This window comes from Mesoplodon mirus, assembly GCF_964341445.2.
Source record: "Mesoplodon mirus genome assembly, chromosome: X".
Classification (NCBI taxonomy): Eukaryota; Metazoa; Chordata; class Mammalia; order Artiodactyla; family Ziphiidae; genus Mesoplodon; species Mesoplodon mirus.
The window spans coordinates 53876088-53901625 of record NC_138981.1 but is presented as its reverse complement, the minus strand read 5'-3'; the positions used below and the strand labels follow the sequence as shown (position 1 = coordinate 53901625).

At 49.3% G+C, this 25538-nt stretch overlaps 1 protein-coding gene across 3 annotated transcripts; it reads left to right on the top strand.

Annotated features, from left to right (window-relative positions):
- The first annotated feature begins 6175 nt into the window (after positions 1-6175).
- LAS1L (LAS1 like ribosome biogenesis factor) lies at positions 6176-24015 on the top strand. Of its 3 annotated transcripts, XM_082609476.1 has the most exons (14): positions 6176-6611; positions 7387-7512; positions 8519-8588; positions 9418-9499; positions 9949-10233; positions 10518-10564; positions 11430-11539; positions 13277-13362; positions 13725-13775; positions 14111-14317; positions 14674-14821; positions 18126-18673; positions 21532-21682; positions 23621-24015. In XM_082609476.1, exons 1-14 carry the CDS (start codon positions 6421-6423, stop codon positions 23751-23753), a joined length of 2235 nt encoding a protein of 744 aa, XP_082465602.1. In that variant the 5' UTR covers positions 6176-6420; the 3' UTR covers positions 23754-24015. The 3 variants fall into 3 exon arrangements, with proteins under 3 accessions (XP_082465602.1, XP_082465603.1, XP_082465604.1); XM_082609477.1 differs by lacking the exon at positions 13725-13775 and having other exon boundaries at positions 6177-6611; XM_082609478.1 differs by lacking the exons at positions 13725-13775; positions 14111-14317 and having other exon boundaries at positions 6177-6611.
- The last annotated feature ends 1523 nt before the right edge of the window (positions 24016-25538 follow it).

Here is a 25538-nt window from a genome sequence, read left to right as displayed (position 1 = left end):
GCTACATAGCCCAGGAGTGATGAGATTCTGAAGCTGACTTCACCCTTCACTCAGGTCCTGTCAAACCCTGAGGCTTGGGATCAACAGCTTGCCCTGAAATCTCCCATTACCCTCTCTTGGCCTGAGTTCCCATTAAGGAGCCCCCACCCCAAGGAAAGGTTCTGCCTCCATCTCCCCTTGACCATACCACCCAGTCAGAGATTAGGTGGGACACGGGTCTGGAGATATGGAGCTGTGGCCCTCAGTCAAGTAACAAGAGGCACCCTGCTCTGGCTTCCTTGCCCAAGGATGAGTCACGTCTGGACGCGGAGAAAGAAAAGGAGGTGGGAAAGAACAGACACCAGGGTCAAGATAGTCTGCTATGAGGGAGATGTATGTGTCCTCTAACTCAACAACTACTGTTCAAGTTCCTTTCTGCTTCCCAGCAAAGATTTTCACAGAACACTGAACTATCCAACTCCTTTTATGACAGAGGGAAGAGTGAAGCCCATCAAGGGTGAGAAGGTAGCTAAGCCCAGACTGGAATCTGACCCTTCTGCTGCACCATAATGGTGTAAACATAAAACACTCATTCCAAGGCATATAGATGGGTGTCTTCCTCAGAATCCCCAGAGAGCATGCCCCAAGCAGCCACCATGTACCTTACCTTGGTGAACACCATAGTATACTAAAGAGAGGAGAGGATCTCCTCAGTCTTAGGGTGGCAGGGTTTTTGAGACCCTACATTTGAGCCCTGTGGAATTTCCTTAGAGAAACCAAGTTGAGTGTTTAGGGAGGAGGTCAGCATTCCAGTGTGTGTGGAATTAGACTATGCATGTAGGCATATTTGGGACTAATATTTGGGTGGTATGCACTGATAGAGCTGTACAGGTTGTTAAAATATTGAAAAACCTCTGTATTGATTGATATGACCCTTCTCTCCCACCACTGCCACCCTGAACCCTCCCTTGGGACACCTCCTCCCTCAGACCTCCTGATACAATCCAGCAACCAAAGGGTTAATGTCTGGCCTAGCAAAGGACCTCTAGGACTCTGCTGTAGTACTAAGGTCACTAAAGTTTGAGCCTGGTCAGAGTCCCTGCCAGGTGTTAAATATTTTAAATATCATCTCTGATTATCTCCATTTGTTCTGGGGAAAAACTGAGGTTCAGATGGTGAAATGACGTGGCCAAGGTCACACAGCTAGTGTTATGGACTGAATTGCATTCCCCCAAAATTCATATGTGAAACTTTAACCTCCAGTACCTCAGAATGTGAGAGTATTTGGAGAGGTGATTAAGTTAAAATGAGGCCTTTAGGGTGGGCCCTAGTCTGATCTGGATGGTGTCCTTATAAGAGGAAATTTGGACACAGAGACACCTGGGATGCACATGCACAGAGAAAAGACCATGTGAGGACAGAAAGAGAATGTGGCCATCTTCAAGCCAAAGAGAGAGGTCTCAGAAGAAACTAAACCTGACGACACCTTGATCTTGGACTTGTAGCCTCCAGAACTGTGAGAAAACAAATGTCTGTTCTTTAAGCCACCTAGCCTGTGGTGTTTTGTTACGGCAACCCTAGCAAACTAATACAGCTAGGAAATAGCAGAGCCAGGAATTTACCACTCACCCCCTCCCCCAGGCCCAAGTTCTGAGCAGCTCTTGCTTCCTCTGCTCATACAATGAAGAGAATAAGCTCTTAAGAGAATCCAATGAGAGAAAGGAATTTGGGACAGTGTCAAGAGATATGACTCCTCAGAAGTTATTCTTATCTGCCAGGAGAAATATAAGAGCAGTGCCTTGTGCCACAGTAAGTACTCATGGAATGTGTATGAAGCTAAATGAGGGTACCCTTTGGCACAGGGCCTGAGGGAAGAAATGACAGTTTTCTTAAACCTAGAGTGTCCACATCCCAGAGACTGGTGCTGAAAGGAATTCAGTGGAAGGCTTTCACTGAGCAGTATGAACTAAGGGGTATAACTAGGGCTGCCCAACTAACCTCCCACTCTCCATACCCACACACTCACACTTACCAACACATGTCCTGAACGGTGCCTGAGGGCACCGATCCTCTGTGCCGGAATCTCTCCGCTTTGCCCTCCACTCCCCTGTTGCTGTGCTCTCCTCCGCTACTCCGAAGCTTCCCCCTCCGCCACCTGCAGTCTCCGCCCGCGAAGGGGCGTGTAGTGTGTGGAAACCTTTCCTCCTTCACGGCTCCCTCCCACTGGTGCTGGTCCCGTCCCTATCCTTTTGTCTCTGTTTATTCTTTTTTCTTTTGCCCTACCCAGGTATGTGGGGAGTTTCTTGCCTTTTGGGGGGTCTGAGGTCTTCTGTCAGCGTTCAGTATGTGTTCTGTAGGAGTTGTTCCATGTGTAGATGAATTTCTGATGTATCTGTGGGGCGGAAGGTGATCTCCGCGTCTTACTCTTCCACCATCTTCCCCAGGACAAGTTATTAAATGCTCCTTCCACTCTGCTCTCCTGGTATTCACTGGAAGCCAGTCCCAGGCATCAGAGGATTTCACCTGCAATGAGTTTTCAGTGAAGCTTTCTCTCTGTGCTGATGAGATTCATGCTACCTGAGTTGCCCAAAGCCATAGAGCGCTTAACTGTTGGGGCTAGGGTACAAACCCAGCAAATCTGCCTCCAAGGTCTGTGTTACCTCACGCTAAACGCCTCACTCCCGAGAGCCGCCTCCTTAAACCCACCTCCCCTCCTTTCTTAATGGCACCACTTAAAGCCATGCAGCTGAGATTTGGTTTTCTCATCTGTAAACTAATGAGAATAAAACCAACTTCATAGAATTGTGAGCACTACGTGAAAGATAAAATGCATAGGGCAGTTAAGGAGATGATTTTATTCAGGTTATAGCCATAGGGAGAAGGCTCAAAGAAAAGAAAGTAAATTTAGAGTTTTATAGAGGTAAGTAAACAAAAGCATCTTCACAAGTCTATGGGAGTCATGAGAAAGTATGGAGAGGGTCTGATCTTGGAATATGCCAGGGCAGTGTGTTACTATACAATTAGCATCATTTTTAGAACAAGAAAGGGTGAGGGAGTTTTTCAACTGTGGCTGCTTTCTTGGAGCCCTGGGCTCAGATAAAGTTTAATGTTATCAAGCACTTAGCATGGGGCCTGGCCCGTGGTAGGCATTCAGCAAATGTTTCTTTCCTTCTCTTCCTCCAACAGAAGGATGTGGATAGTGGTGTGGTGGTTCAGAGAAGGGCCTGACAGATTTACTCTGCATGAGAGAACTAGATTTGACAAAGGATGTTGAGTCTTAAAGGATGAATAATTGTTTGCCAAAAAGAGGGAGGAAAGAACATTATTGATAGTGCTAATGTAAGAGATAAAGGCATAGAGGCTTACAGGAGATTTGCATGTTCAGAGACCAGCTGTAACTTCAATGTGCTACAAGGAGTAACGAGACATAAGGTATGTTAGAACCAAATTGTAAAAACGCTTCAAAAGCCATTTAATGCCTGCTGTTTCAGGAAAATAGTCCAGGAATTTATGATTCTGACAAGATTAGGTTCCAGTTTATGAGAACCCTTTCCCTGCCGTGTAAGGGATGGAGGCAGGGAGACCAGTTAGGAAAGTAGTACATGATCCAGAGAGGATCAAGGCCTGAACTAGAGCAATGGCCATGAGGATGTCAAGGAGAGGACTGAATTTTAAAAAATAGTAAGTAGAATTTACTAGACAGATTATGTAGTTGTGGGGAAGGTCAGCATGGAGGTGAGGGAGGAAGTGGAATAGTGGATGATGATACTGTTAAAAGCAGTATAGGCTAATATTTCAAGTACTTACAATGTGCTGAGCACAGTTCTAAGGGCTCTACACTTATCTCTCTTAATCCACATAAGAGTCCTATGAAGTAAGTGCTCTTTTTTCTCAATTTTTAAATGAAGAAAATGAGGCATATAGAAGTTAAATAACTTGCTCAATTTTTACAGATAGTAGGTGGTGAAGCTAGAATTCAAGCCCAAGCTGTCTGAGTGCAGAGACTGAACTTTGGATGACTGTGTGAATAGTGTTGCCATTTACTGGGATTGAAGGCTATTGGATGGGGGCAGACTTACAGGGAAAATATTTTAGTTTTGGACAGGTTGATATTGAGTGCAATGATTAAATGGGTCTGGAGCTCCAGAGAAAGATTAGGATCAGAGCTGGAGATTTGAAGGGCATCTACTTATAGGTAGGTGCTCAGAAGGGGCCTTAGGACTGCCTTAGGTGAATGGGATGCACAAATTGGGGGTGGGTAGAGGGAGGGAAATGGTGAAACATATAAGGGGAAGCAGTAGCTTGAAGACAAATTTGATCCACTTTAAGATTTTACAAACAATGCCTTAGACTTGGAGAGTGCTCATTTAATTCAAGCCCACTGGTACAGCTAGAGGTGTCCTGCAGCATCAAATGTCTAGGGATTCCTAGGATTCTTGAGCATGTGCTAGGATAGATTCCATAGTGCCTGTGGTAGGCTGAATTGCACCCCCCCACACACTGGCAGAACATCCACATCCTAATCCCTGGTACCTGTGAACATTACTTTGTATGGTAAAATAAATAAATAAAAGAATGCTATTTTATACAGTAAAATTAATTTTAAAAATAAATTTAATTGCAGATATAATTAAATTAAAGTTCTTAAAGTGGGGAGATTGCCCTGGATTATCCAGGTGGGCCCTAAATACAATCACATGTAGTAGAGGGACGCAGAGGGAGATCTTACACACACCAAGAAAAAGTGAAGTGAAGACAAAGCAGAGAGACATTTGAAGATGCTGGTTTTGAAGATTGAAGTGATGTGGCTATAAACCAAGGAATGCCAGTAGCCTCCAGAAGCTGGAAAAGACAGGGAATGGATTTCCCCCTAGAGCAGCCAGAGGGACTCTGGTCCTGCCAGTACCTTGATTTCAGCCAAACAGTACTGATTTTAGACTTCTGACTTCCAGAACTGTGAGATAACTTCTGTTGTTTTAAGCCACCAAGTTTGTGGAAATTTGTTATAGCAGCCACAGGAAACTAATACAGTGCCTCCTCAAAGCTATCACTACTTAACAGACTTGATCCAGTAATTCCTAATTCTCAATAGGTGTCAGGCCTCATTTGCCACATATTAGGCATGGTACTCTGTTATGTACTTTGTCAAGTTTTCTTGGAACACATGGAATAGGGAGACCCTCAAATTCATAGGGAAGGAATGGGGAAGGATAGGGACCTTTACCTGAAAAGTACTATCCAAAAATATCCTCTAAACCAAAATGTTCATGAATGATTCCTGTAGACCTGGCAACTCCTCTGACTGGATTGAATCTTAAGGGGTCATATAAGCCATCTCCCTGTCTTTGCCTGCACACAGCTAAGAGCCTGAACATGGAGAGGGTATCTGGTTTCTGGAAGACACCTGGCCTACTGTTTGGCATGGCTACTCAGGACAGAGTAACTATCATTCAAGAACCATGGGCAGACTAGATCTTAGGAGAAGATGGCTGGAGAAAGAAGCACATATAGAGAATGGATTGGAATTTATTGCTGTAAAGTGGAAAAGAGTTACTCCCAGCAATGCTGTTAGAGTGTTAGCAACAGTTCTCTCTCATGTGTTAGATTGGAAAATAACTTCTGTGAGAAAGATTGGGACAGAGTCTTGAACATATTTTAGCCAACCCATAAAATCAGAAGGGTTTCATAATATTGCTTTCCCCTCCAGAACTCCAGAATCCCAAGGAATTGTGCATAAAAACTAAGTATACCTTTGTGGATGTTGAAACCAACATAGCAGTGGAATGCTGGCAGAGTAAAATCCTACAATTTTCAGTTATGGGAAAGAACCTAGAGATCACTCAGTCTAAGCTCCTCACTGTACAGATGGGAAACCCAGCAGATTTTTTTAACCCAACTTTAGATATTTAGATACTAGATATTTGCTCTGCAGTCTTGCTTTAGAGTCCATAGTGTTTTACTGGATCAGGTATTGATTCATGGCAATGAAAACATAAGCGCATTTCCAGTACACTGGACGACCACAATCCCTCCCCCTCCCGCCAGGGGGCTCAAACTAAAATTTCTCCTGCAGTCCAGAAGCGTCCCTCCGAGTCTGGGACAGAATCCCGTTAGCAACCAGGAAATTAGAGGAACCTTGAGGCTGAACGCTTGCAGCTGGTACGGTTGCTTTGAGGAAAGAACACTTCCGGTCGGAGAGGCCGTTCCAGAAATTTGTAGTTAGGTCAGCCTCTAGCTCTCGCGTTTCGATTTGCCGTGCTAACGGTGGGAGGCGGGCTTGCGTTTGGGTCACACTCCCACTGGTTGCTGGTGCGGCGGCGGTTTGGAGTGAGGGTAGCACGTTGAGCTGGAGGCTGTTCGGAGTGCGGTGGCCCAAAGCCTGACAACGAGCCCGGTGTCTGGTAGGAATCCGGGATTGAGCCAGGCCTGAGTCCCCGGGGGATGGATCGCGTGTGGAGTGCGTGGTGCGGGAAGTGCATCAAAGAGAAAGGGTCGCCGCCACTCTGGGCCCAGCGCATCGTGGTCGCCTGGCTCAGTAGAGCCGAGTGGGATCAGGTGACAGTGTATCTGTTCTCTGATGACCATAAATTGCAGCGGTACGCGCTGAATCGCATCACCGTGTGGAGGAGCAGGTAAGGCGGCAGGCTTAGCCCTCCTGCCTGCGTGCTGGTGGCACTTCACCTCTTCCTTTGTAGAATTTCCGTAAGGCCTTATTACCCAGTTTTCTCCTAAATGCCTAATGGCCCCCCTACGCGTGGTTTGGCCATTGCTTGTCTCCCAAGTGCCCGGGGGAAGGTCGCAGCCAAGCTCGTGCACTAATCCCTTTTGCGGAAAGAAACGGGATGTGCCTCAACAGCCCTTTTGTCAAGTCTGTGAGCTTTGACCCTTACCTTCTCGCATCTTGGGGTGGGTGCCGATGAGAGGGCACCGCTGTGGCTGAGCCAGCCTGGTCTTAAAGAGTAGCACTCTAGGGTGGATTTCTGATTCGAAATAGGAAGGGGGTGGGGGGAGCTTGCCTGCAAAAGCATGTTTGAATGGAGCACTTAAGTCCAGTTGGTAAGATTTAGTTGGGAGCAGACAAGGGGCTAATGTCTCCAAGAATAAGGTCTTTTCTAGGTGAATGAGTTGAAGGTTTCAGGGTGAAAGAAAGGGGTGTGCCCACGCTTAATTATTGATTGGCTGTGTAGCAGTTAGATATCCTTTGTATGCCCTAAACCAGCCTCTCATGTCCTGTGTAGTATTGGATCCCAGGGACATTACCCTCCCTCTTCCCAGCTTCTTGATTTGTGTCTATCCACACACTCTTGAGCCAGTATATGATTGCAATAACCTACAACCTAGGTTCTGAGATGGAGGGTGGGCCTGTGTAAAGGACCTTTATGATGGTGCTGGACTGTGGCCCTTTAGGTTAGGCAACGAACTCCCCCTGGCAGTGGCTTCTACTGCTGACCTGGTACGCTGTAAGCTCATGGATGTAACTGGTGGCTTGGGCACTGATGAACTTAGACTGCTCTATGGCATGGCATTGGTCAGGTAAGACCTACATGGGTAGGGGTGTGGGGGGTGGTTTTTTGAGGGGCGGGGCGTGGGCTTAGCACATGATAAGCAAAGTTTGGCTTTGGGTTCTACCTGAAGCAAAAAGCCTTGTGTGTCCCTGTGTATGGGTCACCTTGTGATTGCTTGATGTGACAGATTTTGGTACCCCCTGTTAACACACATTCTTCTTTTTTCCTGAGAGCCTTCTTTCTTCCGTTTTTCTTCCCCTCTCTTTGGAATGTTGGGTGGGAGTGGTTCAGACCAAGTGGTCTCTATGGGTCTCTTCCAGCCTTGACAGTTTGATTTACTTTCCCCCTTTTACTCTTTAACCCAGAGGAACTTTTCTGCATGGTTCAATGTCCTTGGCCATGATTTAATGTGGATTTTCTAATCCTACCCCTATCTACACCTTTTTTCCATTCTCTCCACGAACACTGAACGGTTACTGAGTTGTGGAAATGGAGACATGGGCCAGGAGTTCCTGATTTACAAAGTGACTCAGAGTGGTTCTAGCTGTATCATGTACATTAGGAAAAAGATTGCCTCTGAGTTTTCTCATCTGTCAGAGTCTTTGCTTAGCTCATACTGTTTGCCTTGTCTGCCTTGAGGTCCTCCCTAGCTCTTCTTACCTTCTCCATTGTTTAGCTGTGCTCCCCGTGTCATTTGATGTAGTCCTTTGTTGTAGCATTTATAACGTATTATGTTCTAGCATAATATGTTATATTATGTCATGATTATTTATCCTAGACTGAACTCTTCAAGGCCAGAGCAGTGTCTTATTCATTTGTATGGCTTCAGTACAGGGCAGAGTCTCAGTAAATGTTAGACTGGATGGAACCATTCCTGCTCTGGCTGACACCAACCATAAGAACAGGACAGAACAGTCATTGGAAAGGTTGTGGAAATGCAAGGTGTCAGTAACTCAGCAAGGTGTTTTAAAGCCCCGTTGCTTTGAATAAAACAGTTACTTGGGCTATGCCACTTATTTCTCCCGCACACTCAGGTTTGTGAACCTTATCTCGGAGAGGAAGACAAAGTTTGCCAAGCTCCCTCTCAAGTTCCTGGCTCAGGAGGTGTGTATGATAAAGTGGCCTTGCTAAATTCTCTCTTCTCAGGAGGACTCACTAAATGGGGCATGGGGTGATGTGGGTACAGTCAGACTAGCTCATCCCACCACTGTCAGCCAAGCCCAGCAAGAACCCCGGAGCCTCAGCTTCCAGCTTGAAAGAAGCAGAGTTGCTCCCTTGCTCATGGCTGCTATCTTCAGTGGGCTTGGCCTGCCCAGCTTGCTGGGAGTGGCCCAGGTGAGGCTGAAGCACCCCAATGCACCCCTGAGTGGGGACAGGAAAGAGGTGGCAGTTAAAGTGCCTGCCCTCTGGTTGACAGTCTGAAGGAGGAGACAAACTCAGACAAGCAGGGTGAAAATGCAAGACATTCCTGCCTTGAGTGAGTATGGGAGGTGTGTAGAGACCCAGATGGCAAACAAGTTCTCAGCCATCAAAAGAAGCTTCCTGGAGGAGGTCTGGGAGAGAAGGAGGAAGGGAGGAAGAGAGGGGAGAGTAAAGGGTACCCTGGGAGAGCAACTGGTCCAGACAAGGGCAGAGGGAGGCTGAAGAAGGTGATTGTTAATGCTCATTCACAGGAATCTCTTCATTGGAGGAGGGTAATTGGTGGTTGGGGGAGGCGAGTGTCTTCCGATTTTCAAGATCACTTCCACAGAGCGTAAAGAGAATCAGGAGACCTGGTTTCTAATCTTGGCTCTGCCACTAAGAACGGAACCTCCTCTCAGGAGCTCAGTTTCTCTATCTGTAAAATGGGGAGAAGCCAGGTTAATTCATCTCTGTGGCCCTTTCTGCTTTAATATTTTCTACTTTCTGCACTCACACCCTCCCCCACAATCAGGTGAACATTCCAGATTGGATTGTTGAACTTCGCCATGAGTTGACCCACAAGAAAATGCCCCATATAAATGACTGCCGCAGGGGTGAGTCCCCAGGGAGTATACCTATCACAGTTAAGCCCCGAGGCCTGGGCTAGGTGGCACTGTTGGGGGAGAGAGAGGGAGGAGGGTCTTCACTTGGGGTCAGAGCTGAGACTAGGGTGAGGTGAGTGAGGCATTTGCCTTGGACACAAACTTTAAGGGGTCTCTGTTCTCCCACTTGCTAGCCCCGTGCCATTTTTGACATCCCATCTTCAAGTCTGGTATAAGTTTTTTCTAGGAAATGTGCTGGTGAGTGGGAGGAAGCAAAGGACTGGGGGATAACCCAGAGCAAGAGGGACTGCTTCTAGATATTTGAGATTTGTGCCTCCTTGGAGCCAAGCCTCTTACCTGGGGCCTCCCCATAATGTTTGCAAGATGAGGCTGGAGGCCTGCTAGGAGCTGCTTGCCTGGGCTGTTACTATGGCACTGCCTTCCTTCCTCCCCTCCTTTAGGCTGTTACTTTGTCCTGGATTGGCTCCAGAAGACCTACTGGTGCCGCCAACTGGAGAACAGCCTAAGAGAGACCTGGGAGTTGGAGGAGGACAGGGAAGAGACAGATGAAGAAGACCAAGAGGAAGATAAGAACATTGTCATTGATGACATCACAGAACAGAAACCAGAGCCTAAGGTTGAGGAGAAAGGTGCAGAGCTGGATGTTAAGGCTGATGGAGACAGCGAAGGCAACAAAGAGGTTGATCCGCATTGGCAAAAGGCTCTGAGACATAAAGAGTTGTATGGTAGGTGTCCTTGTTACAGAAAGGGGCCCATGAGCTTGGAAGACTCAGGCTTACGGTTGACTCTGGTTATTTCCCTGGCTCAGTATTTCCTCTGGGGTTGTAGTGAGGCTTAGCTTAAAACAATTACTGTCACAAATCATCTTCCTTGAGCCCCGTGAGGCAGGAGAGCCAAGAATTCTAGTTCCCAATTTACAACTCAAGAAATGAGGTCAGAGGGCTCAAAATTCCATCAGGAGCAAGGCACAGGGCTGGCTGCCCTATCTGTTTCCCTATTCTGTTTTCAGAAAGAGCCCGAGAACTGCTGGTATCCTATGAAGAGGAGCAGTATAAGGTAAGAAAGTGCCCTTGACTTGGCCTGTTCTCATCTGCCCCAGCCATTTCTTCCCTCTTGCCAGCTACCTGAGAGAAGTCTTGAGAATGAAATTGAAAGAAAAGTGGCAAAGCTTGGAAAGCTCTTCCAAAGCTCTTCTTGGAAAGAGAGAGGGGGGAAATAGGAAGGAGACAAGAGGAGAAGAGTCCAGTTGGCTGATCCTCCACATCACTGGAAGTTTGTGGATAATCGGTCCCACCGGGTGGTAGGGAACAACAGGGCTTAGGTGGTTGCATAGACCTGCGGTACTACAACCGATCAGCAGATGGCGTCCAAGAACCTTCCTAGATCAGGTGAGCTTGAGGGGTGCTGTTTTAGCAGGAAGGGAGGTAAGCTTAGAAACCATTCACCTCAACCCTTCCTTTTCACAGATGAAGAAATTGAAGGCATGGATGAGTGAAATGACTGGCCCAAGGTCACATATGCAGTTAGTGATAGAACCAGTACAAGAACCTGAGTCTCCTGATTCACTTTCTTCCATAACCCATTGCTTCCTTTCACCCCTTGGTCCAAGGGTCTCTGCCCAGCTCCAACCAAATGCCCCCATTGGATATCTATGTATTGGATTATCTGGTTATTGACAGCCACAATAACAAGGGAATTTGGGGGGTGGGGAGGGAGGAAGAAGAGAAAGTCTGGATGGAGTCTGAGGGTCAGGATATTTTTAGTTGCAGGACCAATAGGGACATCGTGGGCTCACCTCTGCATACCCTGCCATATCCCCTGAAGGGACATGCTGAGAGGTCCTATGAGAAGGAATCCTGGAGGGGTGGGGGGGTGTTACCTGGCTGAACCAGCCTTCTGATGGGACCCTCTTTGCTGGCAGGTGTTGGAGAAATTTAGATATTTACCTCAGGCCATTAAGGCGTGGAATAACCTGTCCCCACCTGTAGAATGCATCCTGGCAGAGCTCAAGGGCATTACATGGGAGAACAGGTGTGTAACTAGGTAATCAGGGGCTGCCTACTCTCTAGGGTAGAGCGTAGCAGCCTCACTGAAATTGGTTTTCATATCCCAGCTTGCCAACCTCTGCTGTAGGAAATCCCAGGGATAATCTTGACCCCCCCACGGGTGACCCTGCATTTCACATGATCCTCTTCCCCAAGCCCCGCCAGCTACCAGGTGGGGTTTGCCTACTCTGAGTAACTGAAATGGCCAGAGGCAGGAATGTCTACTGTCATCCATCCCCTGGCCAGCTTTGTGCCTGTTTGTCCAGTGGTATGTGGAGCTCTTGGCAACTAGGAAAAGCCATTAATCTTTTGCTTTTTCACTGCCGATCTCTTGTCCGAGTTTGAGGTAAAAGATATATGGTAGGCACTGCTGGTCTCTTGAGCTGCTGTTAGAGGGGATCAACATCCCCTGGATAATTGTGGTTGAGGAGAGAGAGGAGGGGCCTTCCCAGGGCCTGGATCCTCCAAAGACTAAGTCCTCACTGACCCACCCAGTATGGCCATGAGCCTTATTTTCCCCTCAAAATACTACTCAGTTCAGTCAGAGCAGACAGTGTCTATCCATTCCTTTCCTCCCTGGCTCTTTGGGTCTTGCTACCTACATTCAGCTGGAAAGGGCTTTGGGAAGAGGTTGGAAAGAATCTGGGATGGAGCGGAGAGTATAGGAAGGTGGTGTATGTGGCAGAGTGGGCCTGGGTGGGGATCCTGCAGTGCAGGTTAAGATTGTCCCTGGCGTCTTCTTTATTCCCGGGATACCAGCAGTTCCAAAGGTGTTTTATCAGTGTCTGCCCAGCCTAGGCTTCTTAGCTGTACCCTTCAGTAACGGGGTGAGTGGTGGCCCCCTCAGTAGCTTGGAAAACTATGCTTGTGCTATACAGTAGTGTCTGCCTGGTCATGCTGAGCAGGCAACTGGCTGACTGTTTTAAGTGCTCTTCATACTGACCTGAGGAGATGGGAGATGGACGGAAGGACAACTCTTTCCTCCTTGAGCCTGGTAGAGGGAGGGATCTGAGCATGACAACCCTCCAGACATTGAGACACCTTGGGAGCTCTTGTTCCCCCTCAGCCCAGTCAGCTAGGAGAGCCTCTTATAGGGAACTGCTAGCTCTGGAGGAGACAGCTGGGTGTTGCTGGTTTTGGTTTGAGCTTGATGGGGTTGAGAGATTACCCCTATAGCTTATACTTTTAAACTCTGTATCTTAGTTCTGGGTTCTTGGGGTCCATAGGAATGAGGATAATATAATATTTGGCCCAGCAATTGAGTCCCCAAAGTTTCTGCTTGTAAGATCTGAAAGAAGGTAACCAGGGCGAAGGGGAGGGGTAGGAGACTGGAGGACTGTCAAGGGAAACAACGACTGAGCAGGAACTAAAGTCTAAAAGCCCTTGACCCTATAACCTCAGGCATTTAACTCCTTTGTGGGCCTGGGACTTTTCTTCATCTGTGCTTTCGGGCTTGTTAAGCCACTGCTGCCCTTGTTATGGGCCTTAGATTTGCCTGTGCTTGGTAAATGCTTGTTCAAAACCCACAGATCCCAGTCTTTGGCTCAGACCCTGACTCAGGGAGGCTGAGGCCTGAGAACCAACTGTCAGCTGCCTTCCTTTTCCCCCATGCTGGTTTGGCCATTTGAGTCAGAGGCATTAGCTGCCTTGGGAGTGGGTAGGGGAGTAGGAGAGGGTCTTCTGCCTGTTTCAGTTTACTTAATTTAGTGTCCTCTTGCTCCAGGGAGGCTCTGCTAGATGCTTTTCTGGATGACGGCTTTCTCATCCCCACATTTGAACAGTTGGCAGCTTTGCAGTTAGACTATGAAGGTAGGGTCCTGGAGGCTCGATGCAGCCTTAGGGTACTGTGTATCCTGGGCAAGAACACCAGGGGTGGGCTGGGTGGCTCTGGACTGGGAGGTAAGGGCTGTTTACTGCTGTTCCATAGCTACTGGAAGCCCTCTTGGCTGAGCAGAACATGTAGCACCACTGATAAGTAGTTGTTGGGCTATCCTTAGGTGGCCTGGAATTGGGTGGGGTGAGGTGGGCTGGGGTGGGCTGGGGTGGGGGTGGGGGTCTTAATGCCATTATTGTGCCATGTTAATTGTGATCTAGCCACTTGCTAGAGAGCTAGAACAGCAGAACTGGAAGGGCCTTGTGAGGTCATCTAGTCCAACATCCTCATGTTACAGATGGGCAGACTGAGGTCCAGAGAGGGGAAGGTACTGACCCAAAGTCACACAGTGAGTTATTGACAAAGCCGAAGCTAGAACCAGAGCTCTTTTTCTTTTATATTCTATTTTGAGTCAGTTGTTGTTTACCAGATACTAACTGGTTTCTCTCCCCGCTGTTCTACTTTCCTCTTTCCTCCTGTTCTGCGGTGGCAACTCTGTTATTGTTGGTGGGACCCCCTCTTCTTCTCCCTCTCTCTCTCCTCCTCTTCCTCCCTTCCTTCTCTCTCTCTCTCTCTCTTTCCCTTTCTCGCCCTCTTCTCTCCTCTCCTTCTTCCCTCCCTCCCTCCTTCTCTCTCCCTCCCTGCCTCCCCTTTTCCTGTCAACGGGTGTTTCTCACAAACCAGAAAACGTGGACTTGAATGATGTCCTGGTGCCAAGGCCGTTCTCTCAATTCTGGCAGCCCCTGCTCAGGGGCCTGCACTCCCAGACCTTCACGCAGGCCCTGCTGGAAAGGATGCTCTCTGAGCTGCCAGCCTTGGGGGACACCGGGATCCGGCCCACCTACATCCTCAGATGGACCATTGAACTGATCGTGGCTAACACCAAGACTGGTGAGGGAGACTAGCCCTAGCCCCAGGACCTAATGCAGCCCAGGCAAGAGCATCTGCCACTGTGCTCAGCTCTCGACTGAATAGCACCAGGAGGACACATCCCTTGTGAAAGGTTTAGGTCTGCCCAAGAAGGCCCCGCAGCAGCAGTGGACAAATCTCCCTTCACATTTTTCTTCTCAGAGCCAAGTAAACTGGACTGGGGCAAAGGGTCCTGAATACCTTGAGCAGTTAGGAGGTATAGAATGGGGAGTCGGAGTCTGGGGGGACAGGGATGGGCAGAGCCAAGCTTTTCGAGGTGCAAGATTGGGTGGGGGGCTTTCTAGTTCCTTCTCCTCAGGCCCTCTCTTCTCTCTCAGGACGGAACGCCCGCCGGTTTTCTGCAAGCCAGTGGGAAGCGAGGAAGAACTGGAGGCTGTTCAACTGCCCTGCCTCCCTTGACTGGCCCCAGGTGGTTGAGTCCTGCTTGGGCTCACCTTGCTGGGCCAGCCCCCAACTCCTTCAGCTGTAAGTCTCTTGAATTCCATCCGGTAAGAGGGTGAGACCCTGCAGGCCTCAGGGCCACACAGCCCTAGAATGGCACAGTTGGACGAGCCCTTGCAAGGACACCTAGTCCTGTCCCCGTCCTACTAACAGATGAGAGAATTGAGTCCCAGAGAGGGGAGGGGTAGGGTATTCTTGCCTAAGATCACAGAGCTTAAGACGTGGCCGAACTGAGTCCAGTATGAAAATGGACAAGAACCCCCCCTAGAGCGGTTAGCACAGTGGCCTGTACAGAGTAAGTGCACAATAAATGGTAGCTGCTGTTTATTATTGAACCCATTCTTCTGACTTTACGCCCAGTGCTGTCTCTATTATCTTCCCAAAGTATACCTCTCAGAGGTGCTTAACAACCTTCAGTGGCTCCTTACTGCCTTCCTAATGAGGTCTAGGCTTCTTAGCCTGACATTCAAAGATCTTTCCGATTCTGCCCCAACCTATCATGATAACCATACCTCCTGTGATTCCCCTTTACCCAGTCTACTCTGGGCGCTGTGGTCAAACTGAATATTGTGCTGGTTCCTGTAAATATCTGTGGTTATCTCCCTTTTTTTCTGTCATCTCCTGACCCTGAGCCACTTCCCTCATACTCATGGAAGGCTTTAGCACCCAATTCTCTTCCTGCTTTCTGGAATGATATCTGTTTCATTTGAGTGACCCATCTGACACTGCGGCTCTCACCTCCAGTGACCTTCATTCTCCACTACACTCAGCAGCCCATTTCCATCACTCTGAGCTATTCCACCTCTGAAAGCTTACATCCCAGCATCCCACTCAGTGACCACCACCTCTTGTCCTACCAGTTCTCACCCTCGCATCCCACAACATCTGCTCTTTGCCTGCCTCCAGACCTCCATCCCTCCATTTCTTACCCGCCTCAATTTTGCTTCCCCTCAGTCCTATCTGTGGTTGATCACTTCAGCCACCCATCATCAGCATCCTCAGCTCTGCCCATCCTTTGACATGTCTGACTTGCAAACCCCCGAGCTGGGAGTGATCCTCCCCGCTCTGCTTCTCCCACTCCTCAGTCTGGGTAGCTGAGCTCTGCTGGAGAAAACCACATAGCCCTGCGGATTGCTGCCACTGCAGAGGTATGCTTTTTAATCTCAAGCCAGGCCTCAGTTCTGCTTGTCTGAACTTTTACTTGTTTTCTGCCCACTTCCTCTCCTGTTTCCTGACTGTTCTGAAAACCCTTACCACTGATCTCCAGCCCGACCCCCCCTCCCATTTCACCCTAGCTTCCTCAAGCACATGGAGGCCTCCAGCAGGGCCCCCTTGACCTGAGGTCCAGCCCTCGTGAACTGATCTTCGGCTACCCTCAACGTTGTCGCCAGTCTCAGTGTGAGGTGGCCTTGCCCCAACCTCAAAGCCTCCTCTCCACCTGTGCTCTGGAGCTACCTCTGCTAGCATCACTGGGGCCTCACCCCAGCCTCTCCCTTGCTCTACTGGCTCTTACGCTTCAACCTGTGAACAGTGCCTGAGTTTTTCTTATCTTTAAACCAGACAACAATAACAACAACACAAGCGAAGTCTCCTTTGACCCGCACCCCTCTGTTGGGTTAGCACTAGCCTATCACGCCTTCCTCTCCTATCAGAACATCTCAAAAGAGTAGTCTGCACTCAGCGGTCTCAATTTCCTCACTACCTTCTTAGTCCTCAAGCTGCTGCAATTTGGCATTCATCCCCAGAGCTGCTTTGACCTGATTACCAAATCCAGTGGGCCCTCGTCCATTGCCTGTCTGCCGCATTGATGCTGTTTACCACTCCCTCCTTCAAATGCCTGTGCTTTTTTACTAGTTCCAGTAAAATACCAAAGCTCAAATCTCTTTACGTAGCTCAGGCCTTTCCCCTAAGATTCAACATCCTGCGTCCTGCCTTTGACCGCATGCCAGATATCTCCCCTTAGACGGCCTTCAGGCACCTTACTGTGACCGAAAGAGCATGGGTCATCTTACTCCCCACCCCAGCCCCAAAGTGAACTTCCTCCTCTGCTCCCTATCTGACTTGGTGGCACTACCTACTGTGTCATGTTGATTCTCTCAAGTACTTCTCAAGTCTGAGATTCTGTCTTGCCATGTCTATTTCCCCTAGTGTCTCCTTCCCTCTATCAGACTAAGCTTTTCAAGGACAAGGGTTCTGCATTAGCCATCTGTGCCCCAGCACGCCATGCAAGTCCAGGCCCCAAACAAACCTCAGTAAATGTTGTTGAACTGAACTGTACTCTGCTGTCTCATTGCCAGCAGTGCTGTCTTTGGTGGGAGCTGACTCCATGCTTGAGGAATAAATGAAGTAGGAGTCTGGATGCTAAGACCGTCTTAGTCCCCTGATCTTTCCCATGGAGTCAGAAAGTCTTTCTTGAACCCTAATGACATTTGGGGCACAGTTGTATCTTATAAGTAACTTATAAGAGAAAAAAAGTAGCCTTGTTGACAAAAGACAGCCAGTGCAAGACCTCCAGGAGATGGGACTGAACCAAACAGCCAGATCTCCAGATGTGTATGCTCTAGACTGGAAGTGATATGGATGGGTGGGAAACTGGGAGGAGAACCAAAAAATCCTAGAGGCATTTGAGCAGTTCCAGCAAGAGAAAGAGTAAAGGAAACTTCAAAATTCTGAAGGAACATGGCATGTGTATGTAATGGGGGGAGGGAATGAAAAGAGCAGCATGGAGAGGTTGGATAAGTGGCCTTCAAGGTACTTTCCAATCCTGAGTGCCTACAGAGGGGAAGCTGCTGGTCTTGGAGAAGTCTGGACCACAGAGGTCTTCTCCCAACCCAAGCATACCAGCAGGATGGGACACATGCCAGCAGTAACAGCAGCTCACTTGGGTACGATTTCTTGTGCACAGATCCTGCCTTTCGCAGATAATCAGTGAATCTAGTCCTAACCATCCTGTTACACAGATTGGGAAATGGGATTTCCCCAGGTATTAGGCTGCAAGTCAGTAACAAGTCTGCAAGTCAGAGCTGGGGCCAGAAAGCAGAATCCAGATATACTGTCCTTACTCCTGCGCTCTTTCTACAGTGTCCCATTAGATTGCACATACAGTGCCCTTACTGTCCTCATTTTACTGAGAGTGGAAGTGAGCCACAGAGATGAATTACGGAGCTCATTCAGGGTCCATGGTCCTGTTGTATCTGTGTTCTGTCTGCTCTACTGCACTGCATTTCAGAGGCAGGTCTGGAAGCTCAGAGACCAAATTCAAACTGGAGTTTTGGGATATAAAATGACTTGAGATTTTGAATCTTTCTTACTTCATCCCTCTGCTCAGCATCTTCAAAGCCATGGGGCAGGTCCTGCCAGACGAGGAGCAGGAGAAGCTGCTGCGCATCTGTTCCATTTATACCCAGAGTGGAGAAAACAACCTGGTGCAGGAGGGCTCAGAGGCTTCCCCCATTGGGAAGTCTCCATACACACTGGACAGCCTGTATTGGAGCCTCAAACCAGCTGGCTCGAGCTCTGGACCTGAAGGAGAAGCCCAGCAGCAGGAGGAACAGGGCAGCCTTAATGATGCCAAGGAAGATGAGAAGGAGAAGCAAGAGGCCTTGGAAGACCAGATGGAAGAGGATGATGAAGAGGAGGAGGAAGAGGAAAATGATGACCAGAAGTGGGAGGAGGGGGAGGAAGGTGATGATGACGACGACGATGACGATGACGACGACGACGACGATGACGACGACGACGAAGATGAGGAGGAGGAAGACAGGATGGAAGTGGGGCCTTTCTCTATGGAGGAAGAGTCCCCCACTGCTGAGAATGCCAGGCTCCTGGCCCAGAAAAGAGGAGCTTTGGAGGGCTCTGCGTGGCAAGTTAGCTCAGGTAAGAAGCCTGATACCCACTTTCTCCCCACATCTATCTTCCCTCTCTGGCTGGCTCTTGAGGCTTCCCTTCACCCTAGAGAAAGGATGGAACGTAGCAGGAGGTAGCCAGCATGAGGCAAGCCTGGGAGACAGCCTGGTGTGTGGATGACAGCTGGTTTCCCTCCCCCTTAAGATGGAGCATGTGAGCGCCAGGGACCTTAGCACTGTCATGTTGCCAGCTGCCTCATGCAGAGAGCACATTCAGAGAGGTTGGTGTGGGTGTGGGCACTGGGCAGCAAAACACAGAAAGCTAGAGTTAGGTGGTTGATATATGTATGATTCTGCGTGTGTTTTTCATGTGCAGTGATCAGGGCAAGGAGCCAAGGAATACTGCTTTCTGTGTATATGTGAATGTGTATGGACACTTGGAGGCTGGTTGGTGATAGGACAGGATTTTTCTGTGTGTATGAGAAAGAAGGAACCCAGGGGTGTTCAGTCAGTGGAAGTGGAAATGAGATCAGAAGGGGGAGAATAAGGAGCAGTGCAGTTTTTTGGTGAGTATACAAGTTAGTGAGACAAAGCCAGGAGGGAGCAGGGGGTTGAATGGTAGGTGGGGGAACATGAGTCAGCTCCTGAGGTTGGTTTTTTGAATGCCCTCATTTGGCTTGGGGAGCAGGAACCTTAAGGCAGGGGGACTCTGCAGGAATGAACAGTCTGATGTGTGCACAGGGGCATGTGTGTATGTGTACATGCTGGAGACAGGGTTAGACACGGGGCACAGCCCATGTGATGGAGCCTGGGGCTGGGACTGGGTATGGTGTGGGGTAGGCATGGTGGGGAACAATAGGGAGAGAAAGGGGAAGCAGTGAAAGAGCTTAGGGGGAAAGTGAAGTCTTTGCCCTTATATGGACGTGTGTGTGGAAGGGCTGGGACATAAAGACCCTGAGTGCTACGGATGGGGGAACATATTTATGTGTGTGTGTGTGTGTGAATGGGTATGTGCTTGCATCTCTTAGAGCAAGGAGGGCTGTGTTTGTAAATATTCGAAGGAAGGGGCAGTGACAGGCAGAACTGTGTGTGTGTGTGTGTGTGTGTGTGTGAGAGAGAGAGAGAGTAGGGGTTGTGAAAAGAGAAGGTGTGAAGTGGGCTGTATGTGCATCTGTGCATACGTGCACACATGCACACATGGTCATATATGTTTTTGGAAGAGGAGGCGGGGTTGCTAAGACCTATGGGGACCAGGAGGCATCTGTATGAGGGAGAGAAGTGGAAACAATAAGAGGTGGGGGGATATGGAAAGGCCTGAGAACAGGCAGTGAAACAGCCATCTTGAGATTGCCTATGTGGTCTGTGCTATCACTGAGGGGACATGTACAAAGGTATCAGGCTAGAGAGCCAAGGGCAGTGATGTAGACAGGGTTGGGAGTATGGAGGATGGTCAGGTCAGCGACAGACATGGGGGAATGGTCCCTGTGTACAAAGGTGTCTTTGTATGCATAGGGCAATGCAGGGTGTTAAGAGAGTCACAACTTCCTTCATGTAAGAGAGCCAGGGATGGGGAGATGGGCAAGCAGAGGTACAGCCCTTCCTGCGGGGGTTCTTTGAGTAACATAAGACTCTAGTCCAGGGTTGATACTTTCCAGAATGCCAGGTGCATAATGACAGGGAGAATTCTTTGGGTACCAGGGAGATGCGGGAGGCCAGAAACTGGATCTACTTGGAGGAGCTCACCAGCGAAGGCTTCACCTGAAAACACTGGATGCACTAGTGTAAGGATGGGGAAGGAATTTAATATAATACTGTGTGGAGGGTACTTAAGTGATAGGACAGAGTGGGTGGGGAGTGCCTGACATGGTCCATTCCGAAGTGGAGTATGGCAGGGGCGGGGAGGGCTTGTGAACGTGGAAAGGCTAGGGCACTGAAATCTTTCCCTCACCCCCTTGTTGTTACTTCCTCTGTATGTGTATACACATATGTGGAGATGCAGGGACGTTAATATCTCTGGTTCGTGTGCCTGTGCATGAGAAGTATGAGAGGCAGGGAGTAAAACTGGAAACATTTGTTGAGTGGAGGGTTTGGTCTGTGTGCTTATGTATGTATATTGAGGCATCTATAGGGGGTGGGATATGCAATGAGACAGGCGGGATGTTCTTTGTGTGCACATCTGGGGCAACAAGACCTTGCAGGGGGCAGGGAGAGCATGATAACTGCTGAGAGAGTGTTCACCCTGAGGTGGTATGTGGGCCTATATGTATATCTCTCAAGGCAAGGCTACTAAGAGATGATGTGGCGCTCAAACACGTTGGGAGGGGAGGGGTGGTTGTGCATAGATGTGTAGGATATCTAGGTCATTCAGATATGCAGAGGTATCTTTCAGTTTGGGGAGGAGTTGCGGTGGGAATTCTGGGGCATCCAGACTCTCCAGGATATATATATATATGCGTGTGTGAAAACAGCGGTGAGGGTGAGCGATTGAGGCAGTGATACAGCCAGGTCTGAAGAAGGTGTCATCTGTATCTGTGTAGGGACGTGTTTGGGGAAATGGGAGAAGAAGAGTGGAGAGGAACAAAAATGTCTACAGTTGTGATAGTTGTGTGCATGGTATGCGGGGGTTGGGGGTGGCTGTGGTAGAGGTGCTGCATGTGAACACATAGAAGGACCATGAAGAGTGTATGGGAGAGTATGGAAGGGACGGGGAGTGCTAAGGTGGGGAGGAGAAATGATGAGAAATGATGAAGAGAGGAGTGAGGATGAAGATACACAGCCTGTGCCGAGCAGGCTAAGTAAGGTGGGTGGATGGACAGAGTAGGTGGGCTTGTGCACCCATATGAGAACTAGCTCATCAGCCCTCTCTTGCCTCCTCACTTTGCTCCACAGAAGATGTACGATGGGACACTTTCCCCTTAGGCCGAATGCCAGGTCAGACCGAGGACCCATCAGAGCTTATGCTGGAGAATTATGACACCATGTATCTTTTGGACCAGCCAGTGTTAGACCAGCGGCTGGAACCCCCAACATGCAAGACTAGGTGAGTGCCCATAGCAGCAGGATTTCTCACCCCTTTCTCTGCCTCCCACAGGAGGGAGGGAGGAAGGGAAGAACACAGAGTGGAGTGGATGGGGGAGGTAACTGTCCCCAGTCAGGGCCTAAATGAGTGAAATATAAGCTCCAGTCCCTGGCTGGGCCCTTGCCAGGAGTCCCAGCCCCTAGTGTGGGGGACCAGTGAGGCAGCCACATAGAACTGGCTTGGCATCCCTCTCAGATTGCATCTGGTTTGTGCATGCGTGCATGTGTGTGTGTGTTTGTGGGTATGTATGTGTGTGTGTGTGTGTGTGTGTGTGTGTGTGTGTATGGGGAAGGGAGAGGTCCATAGCTTTCAACAGATTCTCTAAAGGATCCACCACTCCTAAAAAGTCAAGAACGGGTGCTCTAATTAACTTCTTCATGTTCCTGAGGAGAAAACTGAGGCCCAGAAAGGGGAAGGGATTTGTCCAAAGGTGCACAGAGTAATCAGTAGGCCTCCTTGCACTGTCCAGGCATCTTGGTAGCAAGGCCTATGCAGGGCTCCATGCTGTCCCTCGAAACTCATCTCTGGATCACAGGCATAGGAGCCCTTGGGTCATCAAGGAGGCAGGAACCAAGCAGCCCTTGCTGAGGGGCTCTGCTGGTAACACAAAGGAGCCCGTCCAGAGGGCCTGTACATTCTGGAATGCAGGGCCATTGTGACCAGGACAATCCTGTGAGTACCAGAGAGAGACCTCTGTGGGCCCCTGAAACAGTCTGTCCCTGTGCTGCCTGCCCACTTCATGGGAGATGAGCCCCTCTTCCTCTGGACATTCAGAGAGAGGGCTACGGAACCCAGGGACCCCAGCAGCAGGCCAGGCCCAAGGCAGTGTCATGGACTCTCTGTTGTAAGCCGGGGCAGCAGGCCTCTTGGAGAGGAGAGGAGGCAGTGGGGGAAGCCAGGCTGTCTGTAGTTGGGAGTGGGGCCCACATGTCTGAGAGAGAGACCGCCTCTCCCTTGAGTAGGGCTGTCTTGATGAACATCAAGGTATCAAGGGTGAAGTGTGGGTAGGTAGAGCTGTTATATCCAGAAGGAGGCCCACTCCCACACCCCCTGTAGTAGGGAGACTTCCTCAGCTGGAGCCAGTGTGCCCGCCCCTGCTCCTTGTCGCAGCTCCACCCCGACTTGGCTGTGTGGCCTTGAACAGGTCCCTTTTCATCTCTGAGCCTCAGTTCCCTTGTCTGTGAGATGGTGAGTGATGGGAGGGGATGGGGCTAGATCATCTCTAAGGGTTTTTTCAACTGCATTAGTGTAACCGTGGATCTCCCTGAGAGGAAAGATGATGGCTTTGCTCTCAGCTGTCACCCTCATCTACCTGGAAGGACTTTTGACCTGCAGGAAGCAGGGGAAGCAAGAGTGTTCTGAGCAGCGCCAGGGAAGAGGAGGGCAGTCTTCTCCCTAGGGCAGTTCTGCAATCCTGAGATGGGAGCTGGGCCTAGCCCTGCAGCCTAAGCCTGGCCTTGGGCCCCTTAACCTGCTATTGGGGTGGGAAGGATCCAGCCCAGGGTCCTCTGGGCCCCCAAGATCTAGGGCCTTAGAAGAAAGCCTATTAAGGCAGCCACTTTTAATACCTTCCTGGGGGTAAGGTGGTGCGGGTCTCCCTTTCCTACCTCAACCCAAATAGCTCTGCTTTAATCTGGTTTTTGTACTGGGGTTCTACATAAAGTTTCATTTGAAAAGTTCCACTCCTTTTCTCCCTCCTCCCTCAACTGAGGGCAGGGCAGAGCCACCCCTGGGGCCCATCTTGAAGTGGTTTCTCAGATGTGTTCCAGTCTCTTTGTAAAGCCAAGCAAGAGGGTGGGCCCTTCCCATAGACACACACATATCAAGCACCCTTAGCCCCTCCAGAGCCTAAAGCTGCCTCCTTCCCTGACTGACGTCCCCTCTCCCCTCTCTTTGCAGCACCCTGGGCCTGAGCTGCAGCATTGGCAGTGGCAACTGCAGCAACGGCAGCAATGACGGTGGCAACTTGGACGGCCTTCTCTGGAGCCAGGGCCAGCTGCATGGGCTCAAAAGTGGCCTACAGCTCTTCTGATGCCAGCCCTGGTGCAGGTGTTCATCCAGTGCTACTGGGGCAACAGCCCACTCTCCCCCACTCCCCCAGTGCACCTAATGCTCCAGAAAACAAGCTGGGAGACAGCCTGCATCAGCCATATCAGCTCAGCTTTCAAAATCACAGTAGGATCCAAAATCACAGTAGGTTTTTGAATATGTTTGGTTTTGTTTAGCTTTGTTTCATTTTGTTTTTTGTTTTGAAAAACAATAAACAGGCAGCTGTTCTGGTGTTTGTGAGATGAGGGGTTGTGTGCTTCTTCCTTTATTCTGGGGGCTCCGGAAAAGGTGGGATCATAACAGAGCGGGATCTGGGTCCACTGCCCCTTTTACGCCTTTTTTCTGACTCAAACCATATTCACTCCCCTCACGGGAATGTAGTGTGGGGCCAGCTCACTAGGAAGCATCAGGCCCCAGAAGAGGCATTGTTGGCCATGAAGCCCAGCCAGCATCAGGGGAATCTGCTCAGAACCTCCCTGACAGCTGGAAGACCCAGGTCTTCCAGTTGCTATTCAGCAGGCTTCTGACTCATTTACCTGCCTGCCCTCACTGGGCACCAAACAGCAGTTGAAAGTCAAAGAGAAACCTTTCTTTGTCACCTTTTTGCCTAGAAAAGATGAAGTGGACTTCCCTGTGGTATGCACTGGAACACAGAAATGTCTAAGGGACTGAACCAGAGTTCTTCTATGGCCACCCAACTCCTTCAGACACTCAGAGTGCCTTACTTACCCTGTCAGCCCTGAGCTGCCAAGAGACAGGGATGAATAAAATATGTCTCACCCGTCAGAGCCCTCTGCCGGGCGAAAAAGGACAAAGTCCACCAATTATGGTAATCTGATGCCTTTGCTAAGTGTCTTAAGAAAGCCCCAGTGTACACAAGTTGTTTGTTTTTCTCAGGCAGGGTGATATTTCCAGGGTGGTGGTTGACTGAGGTTAACATTGGCTACAGTATCTCCCACCCCAACTTGGGAAAGTGATAGCTGGGTGAGAGAGTGGGCATCTGTGGGGCCCGTTTGGGCCCAGACAAGGTGAAACAAGGGACAGAACCAGGCCACGTTCCAGCCAAGAAGCTGGCTCTAGAAGTGGCTGAGCCAAGGAATGGTGAAAGGAAGGAGAGGGCATGTGCTATAAAATGCCAAGGAGGAATTGAGTGTAAGTGTCCTGCCAGAGCCCAGTCAAGGGTTTCAACTAGTTAAGACTCTAGGGAGTCCCCAACACCTCTTAAAAGATACCCTGAATATCTTTGTGGGTATGTATGTGTAATCATTTTTCTAGAGCCAGTTCACAGGTTTAATCAGATTATCAAAGTGGTCCAGGAGCCCAACAGCTGAAAAGGTTACAATTTCCTATCCTGTGTGGACCCAAGCACCAGGCATGGGCCAAGCAGTCTCCTGCACAGGTTAATGCAAAGTCAGTTTCCGTCCAACTCTTCCCTCTCCTGCCAAATGCTAAGTCTTAGCATCCAGGAATGTCAGATCTAACTGAGCCCTCAAGGAGTATCTAGGCCACACCTAAAGGGATTTGCAAATGTGTATTCTGGGACATAGCCTCAGCATCTGCCCTGTGGGGAGATGGGTGCTGCAAGCTCTTGGTTCTGTCCAGCGCTTCTCTAAAGCAGCCTGGATTTTTATCTATTGTGTATGTATTGGTATTGTATATAAGATTTTTTTTCAAAGTGGGCTTTGCTGCTAAAAAAAAGTTTAGAAATCATAGTTCTAGTCTAGCCCCCTCGTTTTATACATTGAGACACGAAGGCAGAGAAAAAGGG

What these genes read in the sequence shown, in the direction of transcription:
- LAS1L (XM_082609476.1), top strand. Translation starts at nt 6,421, where the DNA reads ATGGATCGCGTGTGGAGTGCGTGGTGCGGGAAGTGCATCAAAGAGAAA. An exon ending in TTTGCAGTTAGACTATGAAG is followed by an intron (nt 13,363 to 13,724) that starts GTAGGGTCCTGG and finishes CTCATGTTACAG; the next exon opens with ATGGGCAGACTGAGGTCCAG. An exon ending in AGCCCCCAACTCCTTCAGCT is followed by an intron (nt 14,822 to 18,125) that starts GTAAGTCTCTTG and finishes CCCTCTGCTCAG; the next exon opens with CATCTTCAAAGCCATGGGGC.